The sequence below is a fragment of the Amphibalanus amphitrite genome, unplaced genomic scaffold, assembly GCF_019059575.1.
Source record: "Amphibalanus amphitrite isolate SeventyFive unplaced genomic scaffold, NRLGWU_Aamphi_draft 000527F_arrow, whole genome shotgun sequence".
NCBI lineage: Eukaryota > Metazoa > Arthropoda > Thecostraca > Balanomorpha > Balanidae > Amphibalanus > Amphibalanus amphitrite.
In genome coordinates, this window is record NW_024882021.1 from 348,661 (window position 1) to 368,678 (window position 20,018).

General features: G+C 55.0%; 1 protein-coding gene across 1 annotated transcript; it reads right to left on the reverse strand.

Annotated features, from left to right (window-relative positions):
• Positions 1-2,340: 2,340 nt before the first annotated feature.
• LOC122393280 (protein GPR107-like) lies at positions 2,341-19,797 on the reverse strand. Its single transcript, XM_043389173.1, has 14 exons — positions 19,444-19,797; positions 15,257-15,361; positions 14,939-15,087; positions 13,536-13,714; positions 12,642-12,754; positions 12,265-12,366; positions 10,930-11,063; positions 10,449-10,601; positions 9,876-9,993; positions 8,126-8,256; positions 7,568-7,709; positions 6,482-6,601; positions 4,813-4,850; positions 2,341-4,266 (listed from the first exon to the last, which is right to left on the reverse strand). The coding sequence occupies exons 1-14, from the start codon at positions 19,522-19,524 to the stop codon at positions 4,137-4,139; spliced, it is 1,695 nt and encodes a 564-aa protein (XP_043245108.1). The 5' UTR covers positions 19,525-19,797; the 3' UTR covers positions 2,341-4,136.
• Positions 19,798-20,018: the final 221 nt, after the last annotated feature.

Here is a 20,018-nt window from a genome sequence, read left to right on the forward strand (position 1 = left end):
GCCCGCGTCACCGGTATACCGGTCCGCCCCCCCCCCCCCGCCCCGCCCGGCGCGGCGCGACTTTCCCGCCGGCCCCGACCGCGGCCCGGCGCGCTGGCGGAACGGGCGCGCCTCTGCCGTTCGACACACGGCGCGCCGTTTCGCAACACGCGCCGCGCCGTGCCGTGCCGTGCGTAGCGAAATCGGCGACTCCCGGAGTCAGCGGAGCCGGAGCCGGCCCCCAGGCCGCGGCTGGACGACGTGGGCAACCCGCGCACCTAACTGCAGCTTCAGCGTGAGAGGGGCACTTCACAGCTGAGCTGGAGCGGTCTGAGCAGGTGAGCTGGAACGGTCTGTGCAGTTGAGCTGGAGCGGTCTGTAGGTGAGCTGGAAGGGTCAGTACAGGTGGGCTGGAGCGGTCTGAACTGTGGAGGTGGAGCGGTCTGAGCAGTTGAGCTGGAGCGGTCAGTACAGGTGGGCTGGAACGGTCTGTTCTGGTGGGCTGGACTGGAACGGTCAGTACCAGTGAGCTGGAAAAGTTATTGATAAGTTTGCACATGTCGGGGAGCAGTCTGTGCAGGTAGGGAGCAGTCTGCTTAGGCGGGGGAGCGATCTGTACAGGTAGGGGAGCAGTCGCAATCGCTGAAAGTTTTAAAACAATTATTCTGTCGGTGAAGCTATGGTGAACGTTTACTTTTTCTTGAGATGAAGTCACTTGTTCTGACAAGTGACCTGCTCTTGAATCACTCGGATCTGACAGCTTCACATATGTGAGATAGTGTACCTGTTTATGTTCCCGAAACATTACCTAGTGTCTCACGTCTCCCGTTTTGTATTACTTTAGATATGACGGAGACGGGTGTTCTCCAAAGTTTTGACAGGATCGGCGGAGTCTTTTGGCATCCGCTCCTGTCCACTTTTAGGGTGCGCTCGCCACAGACTTGGGCGGAAACTTGACGCGATTCTGACCACGTTTTTCAGCGTTTGATTTGGCTGGTAATTGCGTTTGGATGCCGACCTTCATCTCGGCGCAGTCCCGCGACCTCCGGAGGCCTATCGATGCGTGCAGGTATTCACGTAAAGTGGCCCTCGCCCGGCGGGGCTGGCGCGGCGCCGCGTCTAACGCGATGGACAAACGCTGCTGGTGTCCGGTCCCGCGTCCCGACGTGGTTATAGTGTCACTTCTAAAAAGCTACGGCTGGCTTGTTTAGCGATTATCTCCCTGCCGTGAACCACGGCGCTAACAAGTTTGCTGAATGTAGGCAGACGGAGGCCGCCCGGCGCCCTCCCGCCGACGGCACGGATGGAGTCGGCCCAGGACCCACAGCCGGACACCAACAGACGGGATACAGGACCCACAGGACCCAAAACTGGACACCTACAGAAGGGATACAGGACCCACAGCCGGACACCAACAGACGGGATGCAGGACCCACAGAACCCACAGCCGGACACCAACAGACGGGATACAGGACCCACGGCCGGACACCTTCAGACGGGATACAGGACCCACGGCCGGACACCAACACGCGGGACCCACAGGACCCACAGCCAGACACAGACGGGATACAGGACCCACAGCCGGACACAGAACGGCCACAGTACCCGCAGTCGCTCACCTACAGACAGTGCCGCTGTCTGCACAGACCTCACCAGGCCACCCGGGACGGAAGTACAGTCTGTCTTAAAAGTACCGCGCAAAGTGACGGTGGATCCATCGAGCCTGATTGAGCAAGGGCCTGCTAAATTTGGGTCACCGAAGCAATTGACATCCTTGTCCATTCCCTAGGTCAATTGGTCAGTGACTTTTAAATTAAAACAGGCCCTTTCTCGGTCAGGCTTGACGGATCCACCGCCACTTTGCGCGGTACTTTTAAGACAGACTGTACATAGGACGCCGGGCCCCGCGGAACGCAGCCGGTCAGGGTGCAGGCACGCCATCGACACCTGCTGGGAGTGAAATATCGCGGCTGGTCAGAGTCACCCTATAGCCACAGCCACTCGAGTTCAGGTCCCAGTCAGGCGGCAGTGACACACTCTGGCTGGGTGATGACCACTCACTCATTCAGCCCGTTAACGTGACGGGCACTGGACAGACGCGAGACCAGGTGTCGGGCCCGGTACCTACCCCGGTGTTCGCCAACAGTCCAGAGAGTTCATACCACGGAGAATAAGGTCTTGTGGTTGTATTTGAGCGCGCGAGCGTATGTTTGTGTCCCACATTCTTCCATTTGCTTGCAATACTGGACGTGAGAAGACAACAATTCCTTTCAAATATAGATCCCATTCAAATATTCCCGATTTAGACATTTAATGGCAGTTTTGATTCACGCGCCCTGCAACCTGGGAAAACACACTGTCTGGGCAGGCTGGCCGGTGTATATTTGACTCGCAGCGCCGCAGCGCATTAGTTATACCACCCGAGCCCGCACGCTGAGCCCACACATATCGATACATCGCAGACCGGCGCCTATCCGCCGCCACAGCTCTGGCACCTACCCTTCGAAGAGCGACTCGGAAATTTGACTATACATACCGCTGAATGCGTACATAAATAACGTGGAACGCGGCGCAGATCACCAGGAATATAATCATACACAACCGTCTGTACATGGCTGGTACCTGCCTTCTTCCCGCCGGCGACAGGCGCACCCCGACCCGCCAACACGTCCTGAGCACACACGTGTCAGGATACACACACATAGATACACCCAAACCGCCGAGATCGCGCCACTGATTCGCGTCCCACCCGTCCCTTCACCTCCCGAACACACTGTGACTGTCGTCTGAGCCCAGCGGGGTGGCCTAGCCGGGTCACGGGTACCGCAGACCTCACCTACCGAACAAACTGCGACTGTCGTCTCAGCCGGGCATAAACAGATAAAGCAATGGGGCGGCTACGGACTGCCCAGCCGGGACACTGGTACCGGCGAGTAACTGTGCGCCAAACCCAGAGAGCGCGATGACTGGACCGGCCGCCGACAGCCCACTCTGCTCCGGATACCCAGGGAGCGGGGTGGCTAAGACAGCCCACTCTGCCCGCCAAACCCATAGAGCGGGGTGACTACAGACTTACAGCCCACCCTGCTCCGGATACCCAGAGAGCGTGCTCCGGATACCCAGACAGCGGGGTGGCTGCAGACAGCCCACTCTGCCCGGGATATCCAGAGAGCGTGCTCCGGATACCCAGGGAGCGGGGTGGCTAAGACAGCCCACTCTGCCCGCCAAACCCATAGAGCGGGGTGACTACAGACTTACAGCCCACCCTGCTCCGGATACCCAGAGAGCGTGCTCCGGATACCCAGACAGCGGGGTGGCTGCAGACAGCCCACTCTGCCCGGGATATCCAGAGAGCGTGCTCCGGATACCCAGGGAGCGGGGTGGCCAAGACAGCCCACTCTGCCCGACAAACCCAGAGAGCGGGGTGACTGGACCGGCCACCAACAGCCCACTCTGCTCCGGATACCCAGAGAGCGGAATGGCTACAGACAGCCGAATCTGCCAGTGATAACCAGAGGGCTAGACAGCCGCACCGGCCTCTGACAGCCGACTCTGCCCGCTCGACATACGCAGACAGCCCGATAGCTACAGATCAGCCCACTCGGGGCCTCCGAGGCGGTCGCACCGGTTCGCTAATAGTCCCCCAATGATCTGGGTACGGCCACACTGTATCTGGACGGCCAGACACACACTCTCCGGAGCCTCCGGCGCTCCACCAGTCTCCGGAGGTCCGGACACAGTCTCCGGAGGTCCGGACACAGTCTCCGGAGGTCTGGACACCCCCTAACACAGTCTCCGGGGGTCCGGGCATTCAGTCACAGTCTCCGGGGGTCCGGGCATTCAGTCACAGTCTCCGGGGGTCCGGACACAGTCTCCGGAGGTCTGGACACAGTCTCCGGAGGTCTGGACACCCCCTAACACATGATCCGGGGGTCCGGGCATTCAGTCACAGTCTCCGGGGATCCGGGCAATCAGTTACACAGCCGGATATACGGACGCGCTCAGCCGTAGTCGTGGCTGCTCTCCGGAGGCCCGGGTCTCCCTCCCCCAGCCGGAGGTTCGGGCGCTCAGTGGGAGGCCTGGGACCTCCCCCACACAGCCGGAGGTACGGGCCGGCTCCCTCGCCCGGTCTCCAGAGGACGGGGCTCCGGAGGCACTCAGTCGTAGTCGTGGCTGCTCTCCCGTTTGGACAGCGTGGTGGCCTCCTCCGAGTCGACAGCGGCGTCGGAGGCGTCGGCGCGGTTCCGCACCCGGCTCAGTCCCTCCGTCACGCCGGACTCGGTCAGACTGCAACACGACAGACGACTCAGTAACGACACGGGTAACGACACGGTTCCTCCGTCACGCCCGACTCGGTCAGACTGCAACACAAAGGTAACGACACAGGTAACGACTAACGACACAGTCCCTCCGTCACGCCCGACTCGGTCAGACTGCAACACAAAGGTAACGACACAGGTAACGACTCAGTAACGACACGGGTAACGACACGGTTCCTCCGTCACGCCCGACTCGGTCAGACTGCAACACGACAGACGACGGTAACGACACAGTGATCGGAATACGCATATAGCAAGGAGCAGCGGCATATTCCAAATATCCCAACTCTTATAAAAAAGTTTATAGTAAAATGAAGTAAAACGAAGTAAATAATACAAAATATAAAATGAAGTGACACCGAAGTGATGCAAATTGCATGTTGTTGGCCTCTTCAGGCAAATTTCTATGATCATTAATCCCCTCACATGTTTAAGGTGAAGTCGTACGAACACAAACAGTGATATGTCTGAGCGCCTGTTACGGACGGGCGGCCGGCGTCGGGCAGATACTCACACGTCATCGAGCTCCAGTTCGTCATCCGACAGCGGCACCTGCCAGGGAACGGGAGAAACAGATCAGCAGAGGGACTACATGATACAGCACAGCAATCAGTGCATACTACATACAACAGACAGCGGCACCTGGCGGGGAACGGGAGGAATGGATCAGCAGAGGACTACATGATACAGCACAGCAGTCAGTAATAGGGCTGCGGAGTCGGAGTCGGAGTCGGAGTCGGTCGGAGTCGACAGTTGTGACCGGAGTCGGAGTCGAAGTCGGAGTCGATTTTAGAAACCCGAGCCGGAGTCGGAGTCGGAGTCACCGAAAATCTGTCGACTCCGCAGCCCTGCTAGGTCTGCGGAGTCGGAGTCGGGAGTTGGAGTCGGTCGGAGTCGACAATTCTGCCCGGAGTCGGAGTCGGAGTCGGAGCTGGTTTTTGAAAGCCGGAGTCGGAGTCGGAGTCGGAGTCGCCGAAAATCCATTGACTCCGCAGCCCTGGTCAGTATATACAACAGACAACAGACAGCGGCACCTGCCAGGGAACGGGAGGAATGGATCAGCAGAGGACTACATGATACAGCACACCGTCAGACCACACAACAGTCAAACAGCGGCACCTCACGGGACGGGGTCAGCAGACGGGCCTCATTGACGAGGCTACTACTACAGCACAACAGTCAGCCGGACCACACTGCCGCGGTGCCAGCTACCACCGCACAATTACTGCGGTCCGCCTCCCAGCAGCGGTACAAGCTACCACCGCACAATTACTGCGGTCCGCCTCCCAGCAGCGGTACAAGCTACCACGGCACAATTACTGCGGTCCGCCTCCTAGCAGCGGTGCCAGCTTCCACGGCACAATAACTGCGGTCCGCCTCCCCGCAGCAGCGGTGCCAGGTGCCAGCTACCACCGCACAATTACTGCAGTCTGACTCCCAGCAGCGGCGGCGGTGGGAGCTCGGTCAGACCATACCACCGGCGCTCGGTAACACATCTATCTATACCGGGCCGGGCTTATGGTGTGTCAGAGATAAGTCGAAGTCGGACCGCAATTCTCCGAGACATTGCAATCACTCGCACCACTGCATTCAACTGTAGCTCAGCTGCTCATTTATCAAAACATTATGATGACGCTCGCGGCAATAAAGTGCTTCCAGATCGCGCTAGGACGAATGTAAATCAATGCTGCGCGGTGCACATATTCGTCATCGCATGCATGAGAGAGCAAATGCATACCATTGTTAATTGTACATAAACTTTTCACCCAAGGCGACAAGAAGCACAGCTGCATGGAGCCTTTCAGCCTCCAGCCGTACACTGCTGATTGTTGAAGAGGACAATTAACGCCGCATTTCATTAATTCGAAAAAGGGCAGTTGTACACGGCGGCAACGATACTATGGATCTCTGAGCCGACCATAACACTAATCAATATCATAGACGTCATACAGATTTTCGATGCCTAAAAGCTTCCTTCCGTTGGTGAGATGGGGTGACCGCCCCAAGAAGTGTGTGTGTGTGGGGGGGGGGGGGGGGGTTAGCGAGTAACTAGTGGTATTGACTGCAGTACCTGGAAATAGGGTTTGACGGGTAGCGGGTGACCGTACCTGGAAGTAGTGGTTTGGCGGGTAATTATTGACCGTACCCCGGAGTAGGGTTTGGTGGGTAATTATTGACCGTACCTGGAAGTAGGGGTTGCTGTCGGCCGGCCGGAACTTGTAGGCCGTGACGGCGAAGAACACGTAGGTGGCCATCTCTCTGAACATGTCGTCCAGCCAGGCGTACTGGAACGGCACCATTATCTGCCGCAGAGGAACGGGGGAGTTAATGGAACGGCACCATTACCAGCCAGGCGTACTGGAACGGTACCATTATCTGCCGCAGAGGAACGGAGGACTTAATGGAACGGCACCATTATCTGCCGCAGAGGAACGGCAGAGGTAATGGAACGGCACCATTACCAGCCAGGCGCGTACTGGAACGGCACCATTATCTGCCGCAGAGGAACGGCGGAGTTAATGGAACGGCACTATTACCAGCCAGGCGTACCTGGAACGGCACCATTATCTGCCGCAGAGAAACGGAGGACTTAATGGAACGGCACCGTTATCTGCCGCAGAGAAACGGCGGAGTTAATGGAACGGCACTATTACCAGCCAGGCGTACTGGAACGGTACCATTATCTGCCGCGGAGGAACGGGGAAGTTTATGGAACGGCACCTGATTATCTGCCGGGCGTACTGGAACGGCACCATTATCGTCCGGGGGACGGGGGAATGAATGGAACGGCATCATTACCAGCAAGGCGTACTGGAACATTATCTGCAGCAGGTGTGCGGAATGTGATACCGGAACGGCACCATTATTTGCCAATAGGATAGCGAGTGGTCTGTTGGGACAGCACCATTACCTGGCAGCGAGCGGGATTATAAATAGAACGGCACCATTACCAATCGGAGCGGGGTTATAACAGTAACTAGAATAGCATCATGATCTGCCGGGGGAGTGAGGGTTCATTTGGGACATCGGACCACTATCATCGTACACAACGGGACACCACTTTTTAATACAGGCAAAGTGAAACGTATACTGTTTTTGATAGCCCTAACATTTCCTTTAAGTCTTTAAAAAGCTTTAAGAAATCTTAAAGAAGTCTTTTGAATTCAATCGAATACAACCATCCATTTCTGCACAGAGTGCAAATAAGGTCCCGTCCGCCCATTCCGCCATACCGTCCATACCGCCCTACCGTCGCGTCGGCCCAGTACCTGCAGCAGGTAGACGACGATGCGTGTGAAGTAGATGTAGCACACGATCATGATGTAAAAATGCCGGAACAGCTTCAGCTTCTTGAGGTTCATTGCGGCCTTGCCGTCCGTCTCGGAGGCGTCCTGGAGATGCCGGATCGACCTGAGGCGTAGTGTCGGTACCCAGGTCAGGTCAGCTCAGGTCAGAGTGTGACCTGGCGCTACGATCACAGTGAACGTGAAAAACACAGCATACGGGGAAAGACTGGAAAACTTGCACAACGTAATTACCAACATTCCAACTGCTCAATTCAATAAAAACACTGGGCATGGGGCCTGTTAATTTGAAAAAAAGATAAAATATCGCTAGAAAGGAGAGTAGATCAGGTAGAAAATACCAAATGAAAAAGCAGTAGATAAAATATAAATCACCTAGCATTCGCCCACAAAATAGACAACCGACAAAATTTAATTTTGCCAGCCATGAGATCAGCTAGATTTTAGTCTCTTTCTCTAAAGTTGAATGGCGATAGAGCCGAGCCGCCGGTCCGTCCCCGGGGAGCCGCCGCCGCCACTGACCAGACCACCGGGAAGAGGATGGCGCCGCAGCAGATCAGGTCGAGCAGGTAGAGCATCTCGCGCCACGTGGTGTGCACCGACTCGCCCTCCTCGCTCTCCTCCAGGATGATCTGCGCCACGTTCGCCAGCAGCTGTCGGCGGCGAGCAACAAACGTAACTGTCAGCACCGGGTCACAGAGAACAGACCGCCAGCAGCTGTCCGCGACAGCAACGACCGAGAACATCAGCGACAGCTCACGGAGAACAGCTGTGAGAGGGAGCACCGACCGCAACTGTCAGCACCGACCGACAGAGGCGGGAACACGTCCACACCGGCTCACAGGGGACGAGGCACCGCCCGTTGCCGCCAACAACCACCCACAGACAGGTAAGGACACGCGAACACTGACTCATTCAAGACAACCGGTCCACACCGGCCCACGGGCTGACAGACAGGGTCCACACCGGCTCACGGGGGCAGACAGGGTCCACACCGGCTCACGGGGGCAGACAGGGTCCACACCGGCTCACGGGGGCAGACAGGGTCCACACCGGCTCACGGGGTGACAGACAGGGTCCACACCGGCTCACGGGCTGAGAGACAGGGTCCACATCGGCTCACGGGCTAAGAGACAGGGTCCACACCGGCTCACGGGGGCAGACAGGGTCCACACCGGCTCACGGGGACAGACAGGGTCCACACCGGCTCACGGCGGGGTGACAGACCGGGTCCACACCGGCTCACGGGGACAGACAGGGTCCACACCGGCTCACGGGGGCAGACAGGGTCCACACCGGCTCACGGGGTGACAGACAGGGTCCACACCGGCTCACGGGGGCAGACAGGGTCCACACCAGCTCACGGGGGAGGGGGCAGACAGGGTCCACACCGGCCCACGGGGTGACAGACCGAGTCCACACCGGCTCACGGGGACAGACAGGGTCCACACCGGCTCACGGGGGCAGACAGGGTCCACACCGGCCCACGGGCTGAGAGACAGGGTCCACACCGGCTCACGGGGGCAGACAGGGTCCACACCGGCTCACGGGGTGACAGACAGGGTCCACACCGGCTCACGGGGGCAGACAGGGTCCACACCGGCTCACGGGGTGACAGACAGGGTCCACACCGGCTCACGGGCTGAGAGACAGGGTCCACACCGGCTCACGGGGTGAGACAGGGTCCACACCGGCTCACGGGGACAGACAGGGTCCACACCGGCTCACGGGCTGACAGACAGGGTCCACACCGGCTCACGGGGGCAGACAGGGTCCACACCGGCTCACGGGGGCCAGACAGGGTCCACACCGGCTCACGGGGTGACAGACAGGGTCCACACCGGCTCACGGGGGCAGACAGGGTCCACACCGGCTCACGGGGGCAGACAGGGTCCACACCGGCTCACGGGGTGACAGACAGGGTCCACACCGGCTCACGGGCTGAGAGACAGGGTCCACACCGGCTCACGGGGTGAGACAGGGTCCACACCGGCTCACGGGGACAGACAGGGTCCACACCGGCCCACGGGGACAGACAGGGTCCACACTGGCCCACGGGCTGAGAGACAGGGTCCACACCGGCTCACGGGGGCAGACAGGGTCCACACCGGCCCACGGGCTGAGAGACAGGGTCCACACCGGCTCACGGGGGCAGACAGGGTCCACACCGGCTCACGGGGACAGACACGGTCCACTGTCCACACCGGCTCACGGGCACAGACAGGGTGCGCGCGGCCGGCCGAGTCGCCCCGCCGGTAGCGCCGGGACCCACCTGCAGCGGAATCACGATCATGAAGAGCTTTTTGTCGCGGTCGGCCAGCACGTGTTTGATGAACGTCCAGCCGGTGCCCAACATGATAATGGTGACGAACAGCAGCGCCCCCTTCATCCTGCCGGCCGCCGCAGGGAGGGGGGGGGGGGGTCAGCCGTGTCAGCGCGACGGTCCATCCAGGTAGTTACCAACAGGAGAAGAGGGGGGGGGGGGTGTGAATCAGTCTGCTGTCTTACAGTTTCTACCAATAATGACTATCCACCATCCGGAGACCACACTTTATTGTCATCCCATTTAGCACGTCTGATTCACAAATACGCTGATATTTACGGACATACACAGGTGAATGACATATCAAATGCCACGATCACATTGAACGGCTAGCCTAGAGGCCGGAGTCCACGGGCGCCATGCCCTGGATCTGCGGGTGGGTGGGTGGAGCTGCTCTCTGTGGGGGGGGGGGGGGGGGCAGAGTCTGCTCTCAACACACAGGGGACCCGTGCGCTCACGGGTGTGGGGGGGGGGGGAGGGAACTGCTCTACGGGGGGATGTGGTGGAGGCGGGTCTACTCACAGGTGGGTGATGTAGAACAGGATGGCCCACGCCTCGATGTGGAACCCGTTGACCTCGATGACGTGGTAGTTGATGCCGTGGAAGAGCAGCGAGAGCGCCTTCATCAGACCCAGCACGGCCATCACGTAGTGCGTCTTGTACACGTCCGCCCGGCTGTCGACACACCAGAGCAGGGGAGGGAGTCAGTCCATGTGGCACACCAGGGCAGCGGGGCAGTCTATGTCACGAGGTGCGTCTTATACTTACACGCCCGCCTGGCTGTCGGCCAAAGAGGGCAGGGGTCAGTCTGTGTGTCAGCCTAGGGACGGGGAGGGCCAGTCTGTGTGGCAGACAAGGGACAGGGAGGGCCAGTCTGTGAGGCCGAAGGGGGGTCACTGTTTGGACGGATTAGGCGCCCAGTGCGCGGTCCATCCCCGTCACAACCAACGGCTTAGTTCCGTTATGTTTAAAGAAGCCCGACGCTGTGTGCCGCGCCACCCACTTGCTCTTCCTAAGTATGAAGATCCAGAAGCAGGACGATATGAAGAAGAGGACGGCCATCATGAAGTAGAGCGCCGGCAGCGGCATCTCTCCGGCCGACAGGTAGCTGTCCATGTTGCGCTCGATCATCTCCACCTGTCGGGCGGCCACGCACAGTCAGACCGGGGCCAGCACACAGAGACACAGCGGTCAGTGGCGGCCACACAGTCAGACGGGGGCCAGCACACACATACAGCGGCCAGAGGGGAGTGGCGGCCGCACAGTCAGACGAGGGCCAGCACACACAGGCACAGCAGTCAGAGGGGAGTGGTGGCCGCACAGTCAGACGGAGGCCATCACACACAGTCAGACGAGCGCCAGCACACACAGACACAGCGGCCAGAGGGGAGTGGCGGCCACACAGTCAGACGGGGGCCATCACACACAGTCAGACGAGGGCCAGCACACACAGACACAGCGGCCAGAGGGGAGTGGCGGCCACACAGTCAGACGGGGGCCAACACACAGACACAGAGGCCAGAGGGGAGTGGCGGCCACACAGTCAGACGGGGGCCAGCACACAGAGACACAGCGGCCAGAGGGGAGTGAAGTAGACACAGTCAGACGGGGGCCAGCACACACACAGACACAGCAGCCAGAGGGGAGTGGCGGCCGCACAGTCAGACGGGGGCCCGGTGGGGCAGCACACACAGACGTGTTGTGATCAGAGGGGAGTGGCACGCACACAGTCACAGACACAGGGTTGGGCAGAGGTGGGTGACTCGACCGCGGCACTCAGAGCGTACAATTATCCATCCCACACCACCCAGCGGCTGAGCTGAGCCGCCAGCCGCCACTCGGCACCGACTCGGCCCGGCCTGTGACCGACGCCAGCCGCCACTCTGTCCTGCCGCACACTCCCCGTCCCTCCGGCCTGCAGAGCCACACCGCCCACACCCCCCGTCCCTCCGGCCTGCAGAGCCACACCGCCCACACCCTCCGTCCCGCCGGCCCGCAGAGCGGCACTCACCGTCCTGTCGGCCCGCAGAGCGGCACTCACCGTCCTGTCGGCCCCAGAGCGGCACTCGCCGTCCTGCCGGCCCGCAGAGCGGCACTCCCCGTCCCGCCGGCCCGCAGACCGGCACTCACCGTCATGCTGGCCCGCAGAGCGGCACTCAGCGTCCTGCCGGCCCGCAGAGCGGCACTTTCCGTCCTGCCGGCCCGCAGAGCGGCACTCACCGTCCTGCGGCCCGCAGAGCGGCACTCCCCGTCCTGCCGGCCCGCAGAGCGGCACTCACCGTCCTGCCGGCCCGCAGAGAGGCACTCACCGTCCTGTCGGCCCCAGAGCGGCACTTACCGTCATGCTGGCCTCCACCTTCTGGCTGCCGTAGTTCTGGCAGTTGTGGAAGAACAGGTTGTACAGACCCTCGCCGCCGTGGGACAGCACGCGGATCACAAACTGAAACACCAATCACGTGGAGACGGTGAGTTCTCAGCAGGGACCCCCAACGACACCTCCTTTTTACGCTCAGCGTACGAACCCATTTTCTGATACCAATTTGCTCGTCACCGACAATTAAACTCTTGTACATTAATCATTGTTCCTTTGTGTTAAAATCCATCGAGCCCTCACCACACAGTCCACACCGACACCCATACGCGGCGGTCCCGGCCCCACCCCCCCCACCCCGCCGCCCGCCCCCAGAGTCGCCGCGGGGTCCCGTCCGAACTCACGGCGGTGCTGAAGACGGGCTGGCCGGTGGCGTTGTCGGTGCGCTGCTGCAGCAGAATGGGCGCGAACGAGGCGCACCGCTGCTGGCCCGGCATCGCGGCCGCCGGCTCCGGGGCTGCCGGCATCGCGGGACCGTCACAGAGTGTACCGGGACACTCACAGAGCTGCCTGCCACGCAGAGACAAAGGTTACACCGCTGTCGGTACCGCGGGACCGTCACAGAGTGTACCGGTACACACACACAGACACGGATACACAGCTCACACCGCTGCCGGCACCGCGGGACCGTCACAGAGTGTACCGGGACACTCACACACAGTGATACACACCGACACAGGTCAGAGCGCTGCCGACATAGCGGCCGGCTCCGGGGCTGCCGGCACAAACTGGTCACAAGCAGAACACACAGACACAGGCACAGTTTGCAACACAAACAACAAAAAGTCACACGATACTCCATACGCACTTTGAAAGGACCGTGCGGCGTCAGCGGCACACAGCTGCACACACGGGTCACCCAGTCCCAGCAGTACGTGGGTCACCCAGCCACAGCGGTGCACGGGTCACCCAGCCACATGGTACACGGGTCACCTAACCACAGCGGTACACATGTCACACAGCCACAGCGGAACACGGGTTACACAGCCATAGCCGTGGTACACGGGTCACCCAGTCACATGGTACACGGGTCACCCAGTCACAAGGTACACGGGTCCCCCAGCCACATGGTACACGGGTCACCCAGCCACAGCGGTACACGGGTTACACAGCCCCGCTGTGGTACACGAGTCACACAGTCACAGCGGTACACGGGACACACAGCCACACGTACCGGCGGTACACGGGACACACAGCCACACATACCGGCGGTACACGGGTCGCCCAGCCACACGTACCGGCGGCGGCGGTGGGCGCGGCGGCGGCCAGGCGCCGGTGGCGCTGTTTGTAGAGCGCCGAGCCGGCCAGAGCGCCCAGTAGTGAGTCGCGCTTGCTGCGGGCCTCGTCATCCGAGGCGCGCGACGAGTCTGTCTCGATGACAATGTCGGTCACACTGCGACTGCAGTTCAGCAGGACACTGTGAGATGTAACGGAGAGGGCAGGTCACACACTGCGACTGCAGGTCACACACTGCGGCTGCAGGTCACACAATGCGACTGCAGGTCAGCAGGACACTGATAGAACAGGGCTAGCAGGAGGGGGAGGTCAGACACTGCGAGCTAAAACAGGAAGGGCGTCGGCGTCGGCACATACCCAGAGACCAAATACTAGAGAGTGGAGGGGCGAGTGGAAAAGGTCAGCCCGCTGCTGCACGCAGCTCGCCGCTCGGCGCGGACGATGAGGCAGATAAGCGTAAGAGCGCCGGACAATTAGTCTGCCTAATCTCAATGATTGCCAAGAACAACCGATGGCAGTAAGTGAGCACGTGAGCACTAGCCGTTCCCGGTGCTCCGCCGACCGTTTCTGTTTCAGTGAGCCGTGCACTGACTGTCTTTGTTCTGTTTGCACTGTGCTTCTGTTTCAGTTTGTTTGGGGGCCTGACCGTTTCTGTTTGGGTTTGTTTGAGCTCGGTACTGACGATTTTTGTTTAGGTTTGTTTGAGCTCGGTACTGACTGTTTCTGTTTGGGTTTGTTGGAGGCCGGTTCTGACCGCTTCAGCTGTTTAGGCTTGTTTGAGTCATGTACTGACCATTTATGTTAGGGTTTGTTTGAGCTCGGTACTGATTATTTCTGTTTGGATTTGTATGAGCTCGGTACTGATTGTTTCTGTTTGGATTTGTATGAGCTCGGTACTGATTATTTCTGTTTGGGTTTGTTTGAGCTCGGTACTGATTATTTCTGTTTGGATTTGTATGAGCTCGGTACTGATTATTTCTGTTTGGGTTTGTTTGAGCTCGGTACTGATTATTTCTGTTTGGATTTGTATGAGCTCGGTACTGATTATTTCTGTTTGGGTTTGTTTGAGCTCGGTACTGATTATTTCTGTTTGGATTTGTATGAGCTCGGTACTGATTATTTCTGTTTGGGTTTGTTTGAGCTCGGTACTGATTATTTCTGTTTGGATTTGTATGAGCTCGGTACTGATTATTTCTGTTTGGGTTTGTTTGAGCTCGGTACTGATTATTTCTGTTTGGGTTTGTTTGAGCTCGGTACTGATTATTTCTGTTTGGATTTGTATGAGCTCGGTACTGATTATTTCTGTTTGGGTTTGTTTGAGCTCGGTACTGATTATTTCTGTTTGGGTTTGATTGAGCTTGGTACTGATTATTTCTGTTTAGGTTTGTTTGAGCTCGATACTGACCGCTTCTGTTTGAGGTCGAAGGTAAAGTAGATGATGGCGGCGCTCGTGTCCTGGCCGGTGATGGGCGACGACAGCGTGCAGTGGCTCATGTGGCCGTCCAGGTAGGGGTTGACGGCGTCACTCATGGTCCGGTCCAGGGTGAACCCGTACTGCCGGACACACACAGAGAGCACACAGCCGTCAGGGCCGCGGACGGCAGCGCGGCGAATCAGACAGAAGCCGACCACAACGGAAACAACACCGTCTGAGTACATCTCCGGGACAGGCATACGAACATCTCTACAGCCAAAACTCACGATCGCCTGCTGAGCGACTTACCACTCCGGATAAATCATCAACTTGGAACGAAGAGATGTTGACGGTGAGATCACCTCCAGTTAGGAAGCCAAAGGTGCTCAGCGGAAAGAAGCGGCGGTAGTCATTCTGAAAAAAGAACATCTATTAATCATCGCCTGTGAGTGGTTTGGGGCAGCGGAATACTCGTGCGGGGATGGGTTGGTCTTCTCCGACACTCCTTTCATGCTGTGTTTGGCAGTATGACTGCATCAGCTCAGCTGATGTCACAACTGGCAATGATGCTATCCAATCACCGACCTTGCAGCCTCGGATAAGACACGGACACGGACGGATGATACTCTCTATACATACGGCCTTGGGATGAGACCCCACCCCTTTACCCTTCTCGTTCCTAGCTGAGCTAGAGCTTCGCAAAAAAGCGAGCATATGCGCCATCACGAGACACAGCGACTGGTGCCCAATTTCAAGGTTCAGGCCAACTGGTGACCTCTCAGCTTATGATAAGTGTCCCAAGGTGGGGCTTGGGTTTTGGTGTAAAATCCCTCAAGATTTGCCACGTCTTGCAGTATGAGAGATAAGTGGATGTGGCCAAATATGCCTCCCCCCCCCACACACACACTCAGGTAAAGTCGGCTGAGACCCCCATCCAGGCACAGGATAACCTACTAACCTTACTTTACCCAACCTAGTTTATTTAGCTTTCCTAGGACATTTGGCTTCCACCAAAAGTTATGAAGTCTCTCATAATGTCACTTAGCTGCATAATATTTTGCACCAGCTGACAACAGGTCTGCACAACAGCTGACAACATGTAAGGAGCTTATGGTTAGGAGAGTTAAAAGAAATATACCACTTAATCATGGCGTTTGAACTGAAATAGGAATTTTATAGCTTGAATTGGGACTAGCACATGAGGAATTTTTATGGCCCATTGATCATCACATTTCTCATTCCAAGATTATTCCTTTACACAGGAATTTTCCCTTATGAAAGGATGCCAAGAATGCAGCCACCTGTGGCAGATTCTAATTATCAACCAATCCGCATGCATTTGTTTTAAAATTGGTGGGTAATATTGTAGGTCGACACATAATAAGCTTCAGTTGCCAGCACTATCTAGTATCTAGCCTCCACCAAAGATGGCAAATAGTTCTTCCTATATGAAAATACTTCAAATTCCTTTTTAAAATATTCATGACTTCCTTTCTGATAATTTTATGCAAAAAATATAAAACTGCAGCAAGAAAAGTAATTTGAGGAAAGTCGTATATTTCATTTAAGGACTAAAGATAAGAATATGATTAGCTAGCTTGAGCTGAACACAATTGATCAGTAACTCGGTGCTACATTTTTCCTTGCTCAGCACAGGTTTCTCTAGGAGAATACAAATGAGAATACTAATTAGAAGAGAATTACTTATTGTCTGGTGGGTATCTGAATTGGGGACTTCAGCAGAGGTATGTAACTCAGTACTACATTAGGGCAACACCACTCCATGCAAAATCTGCACTGCACCAGTCAATCATAACCGCACATCACCTGAGTGCCTCCGCGCCAAGGTCTTGTCAAGAATGCCAGCTTCAGTTGGGCAAACTAGACTTCCAGAATCAAAATACTACCCTTATGTCTTTTACTACCCCTCAAAAGTCAGATTACTATGATTAAAACAATATTCTTGTGCTCAGTAAAGAGTTCCAACATTTCTGTTCAACATTATGCATGTTCCTCTGGTATAAGTAGGTAAGCCTGGCGTCCCAGGAAGATGCAATATACCGTTGTAGGCCGTTGTAGGTTGAGGGTTTGTAGGTTTGTAGGGTATGTTGCAGGTTTGTAGGTTGTAGGGTTGTAGGTAAGGTTAGATCAGGTCAGGTTAGGTTTGTTTTGGTTTATATATCTGTTGTCCCAATATGGCATCTTCCTGGGACACCAGGCTTACTAATACCGTTCTTTCTCGAAACACTGGCTTATTTCTAGATGATTGGTGATTAACCCGCGCCCCGTAGGGCTACCGGCGGACCCTACCACCCGTAGGGGGGGGGGGCCGTATCGGCCCCCCCCCCCCTAAGATCTCGGAAAGTTACCGGCCGATTTTCAAAATTCAAACGGCGTTCGATAGCCCCACCCGGGAACTACCTTGTGACCAAATTTCATTGACCTAGGTCAAACCGATGACGTCACAGGTCAGGTCAAAGGTCAGATTTTCACCGTTCACAGGCAATTCAAGAAATGTGCTGTGAAAGCGAGTAAATTGGTAATTTATTGAAAACCATCGATGGTACATTGTTCGTCAAACACATACTTTGCTATCTGAGGTCACTGATACCAGGTCAGGTCACAGCGAGGTCAGGTCACCGGGGTCACAATATGAATGTGTCGTGTGATACATGTTTTATGGTCCATTTTACATGACAAATGCGATTATGTGGGTTAGGCAGCCTTTGGGGCCAGCCTAGGTCATGTTTTTGTGAAGGTCAGGTCAAGGTCAGGTCAAATTAGGTCAAATTTCAAAGTTGATATTTTTGCATAAAATGGGTACCTATCGATTCGATGCAGCTCGTCACGGGGAGTCTGATGGTGGTCTTCGTTTTGCTCTACGAGTTCTAGAATTGCCAAAAATTGAGTTTGAAAATTTGACGTCATCATTTTGAACAGTTTTTTTCGCTATAACTTGGCCAAAAAACGAGGTATCGATCTGAAATTTGGTATGTAGATAGAAGACGGTAGGCACTATCACATTTATTCCGGTTTTTTTCGAAACTCAAAAAACTTTTTGGATTTTTTGGCGAATATATCCAAAAAAATGCTTTTTTGATTTTTGGGGGTCAAAACTCAAAAATTTCAAAAATTCGAGATAGCAGTTTTGTAGCCCTGCCAATTCTACACCTTTTATGTTTTGATCATTTTTCTGTATCTTCAAAGCTGTAGTCCTGACAGGTCTTCTCGCGAAGGTCTTTTTCGGTCGAAAATGACAGAACATGACGTCACTCTGACGTCATTTGTGGCCAACCTATCATAGCCTCTGGAAAAATTTTTGGTCACAATGTGTAAAATTGATGCCCGGAGGGGTCCTGAAAGTTTGGTGGCGATATCTCCAGCCGTTTAGGAGACATCGACCGAAAAGGACAGGGGGGGGCCGTTTCGGCCCCCCCCCCTACGGGGCGGGGGTTAAGAAACAGTCAACATTTATGCCCAAATATGGTCATAAAGAAGCAATGGTAAATATTTACTTTAGGACCGGCACACTTTTTCAAAGGGAAATTTTTGACAATCTTCCATTATTTGACATCCTAAATCAAGAAATGATGCTTACATGTCACTAAAACTGCAAAAAGTCACACAAAAACTTGATAAAATCCAGCCATCTCACCCCGCGTCACGTACCGTACACCGACGAAATTATACGAATGCGGCGATTACGATATAAACAACGTGTTTGCACCGCTGCCATTTGCGAAAAGGAAAAATATGTGCATGTTTAATTCAATGAAAATGACGTCATAATACCAAAAAAAAATACATATTGGCAAAATTTAAATGGTTAAAAATTGGGTGATATGGGGTAGGATAGCAAATTAAACACGGAAAAAATTATCAGAACATAACCTAACCTTACCTAACCTGACCTACTGATATTCGCCTACCCGGGGATAAGGAAAAAGTTGCTCGCATGAATAGATTGCAAGCAATGGTAGGTCAAATATTTTTAGGTTAAGTGATTGTGCATTAGGCTTCAGGCCTTCGGCCTGAAGCCAAATACACAACCACTTAACCTAAAAATATTTGACCTACCATTGCCTGTAATCTCTCCTAAGGCATTGCCTTCGGCACTGCCGCTGCTTCACGACGAAAAATTTCATGACGTCACTTTCCTCACAGTTGAATAGCATCGTTAATATGTATTCACTAAACCTTGGAGCGCAGTGCGTGGCCGGTGGAGTACGCAGTCGGTGGGATCTACGGCGGTGACGGTAAATATTGTATTGGTGCATTTTAACTTATTTGTGCCATGAATGACTATCAGCTATGAAATAAAAAGGTCAAATTATGTCATGCGATATGCTTCTTACTATCACTTGGGGTTCGCAACAAAAGTAATGGCTGCCGGTCCTAAAGTAAATAAATACCGAAGCAATTTTTGTTGCCTCCATTTTTTGATTACAGAAGACTAGTTTGCCCAACTGACTTCAACTTTGCACTTTGCAACACACCTCCAATTGTAGCTCATGGATGCGTCCAAATGATGATGTTGTCCATATGATAAGAATTAAGATGCAGTTCTTGATATACATCTTGACCTAAGTAATATAACAAACTGAAATATAGCAACAGAAAATCTGGACAATAAAAAGGCATCAACACTTTGGTCTTTGACTAGATCGCTGCTGAATCATCCATACGCATTCACTGTAAATTTTGCTTTAGCGACAATAAATGCTCAAATGAGATAATTTTATATGGCGATACACCTAAGCAAAAGTACTGATATTTCTTGATAATTCAAGCGCTTTGTATCACAGCTCCCCCTCTTCTCAATTCTCTCCCCCGCTTGGGGTGCTGCTTGTGGTTGCTATACGATTCCTGCGCTCTTGTTTCAATATCAAACAAAAAGCATTTCTGAAAAAGCTGATGTATATTAAGAAGCTTTTAACTAATATGCACAATTAGACTAATTTTACCATGATATATTACCCAAAAATTTGTTTGAAATAGCAAATAGGATGTAAAATCGTCATTAAAAGTTGATTAGAAACAAAAACTTCCATCACCAATTTATCTACGTCAT

Coding starts and splice junctions, on each gene's coding strand:
- LOC122393280 (XM_043389173.1), bottom strand. CDS start 19,524: ATGTATATCAAGAACTGCATCTTAATTCTTATCATATGGACAACATCA. Junction 12,367..12,641: donor AGCCCGTCTTCAGCACCGCC/GTGAGTTCGGAC, acceptor TTGGTGTTTCAG/TTTGTGATCCGCGTGCTGTC. Junction 6,602..7,567: donor TCGTCGTCTACCTGCTGCAG/GTACTGGGCCGA, acceptor CCTCTGCGGCAG/ATAATGGTGCCGTTCCAGTA.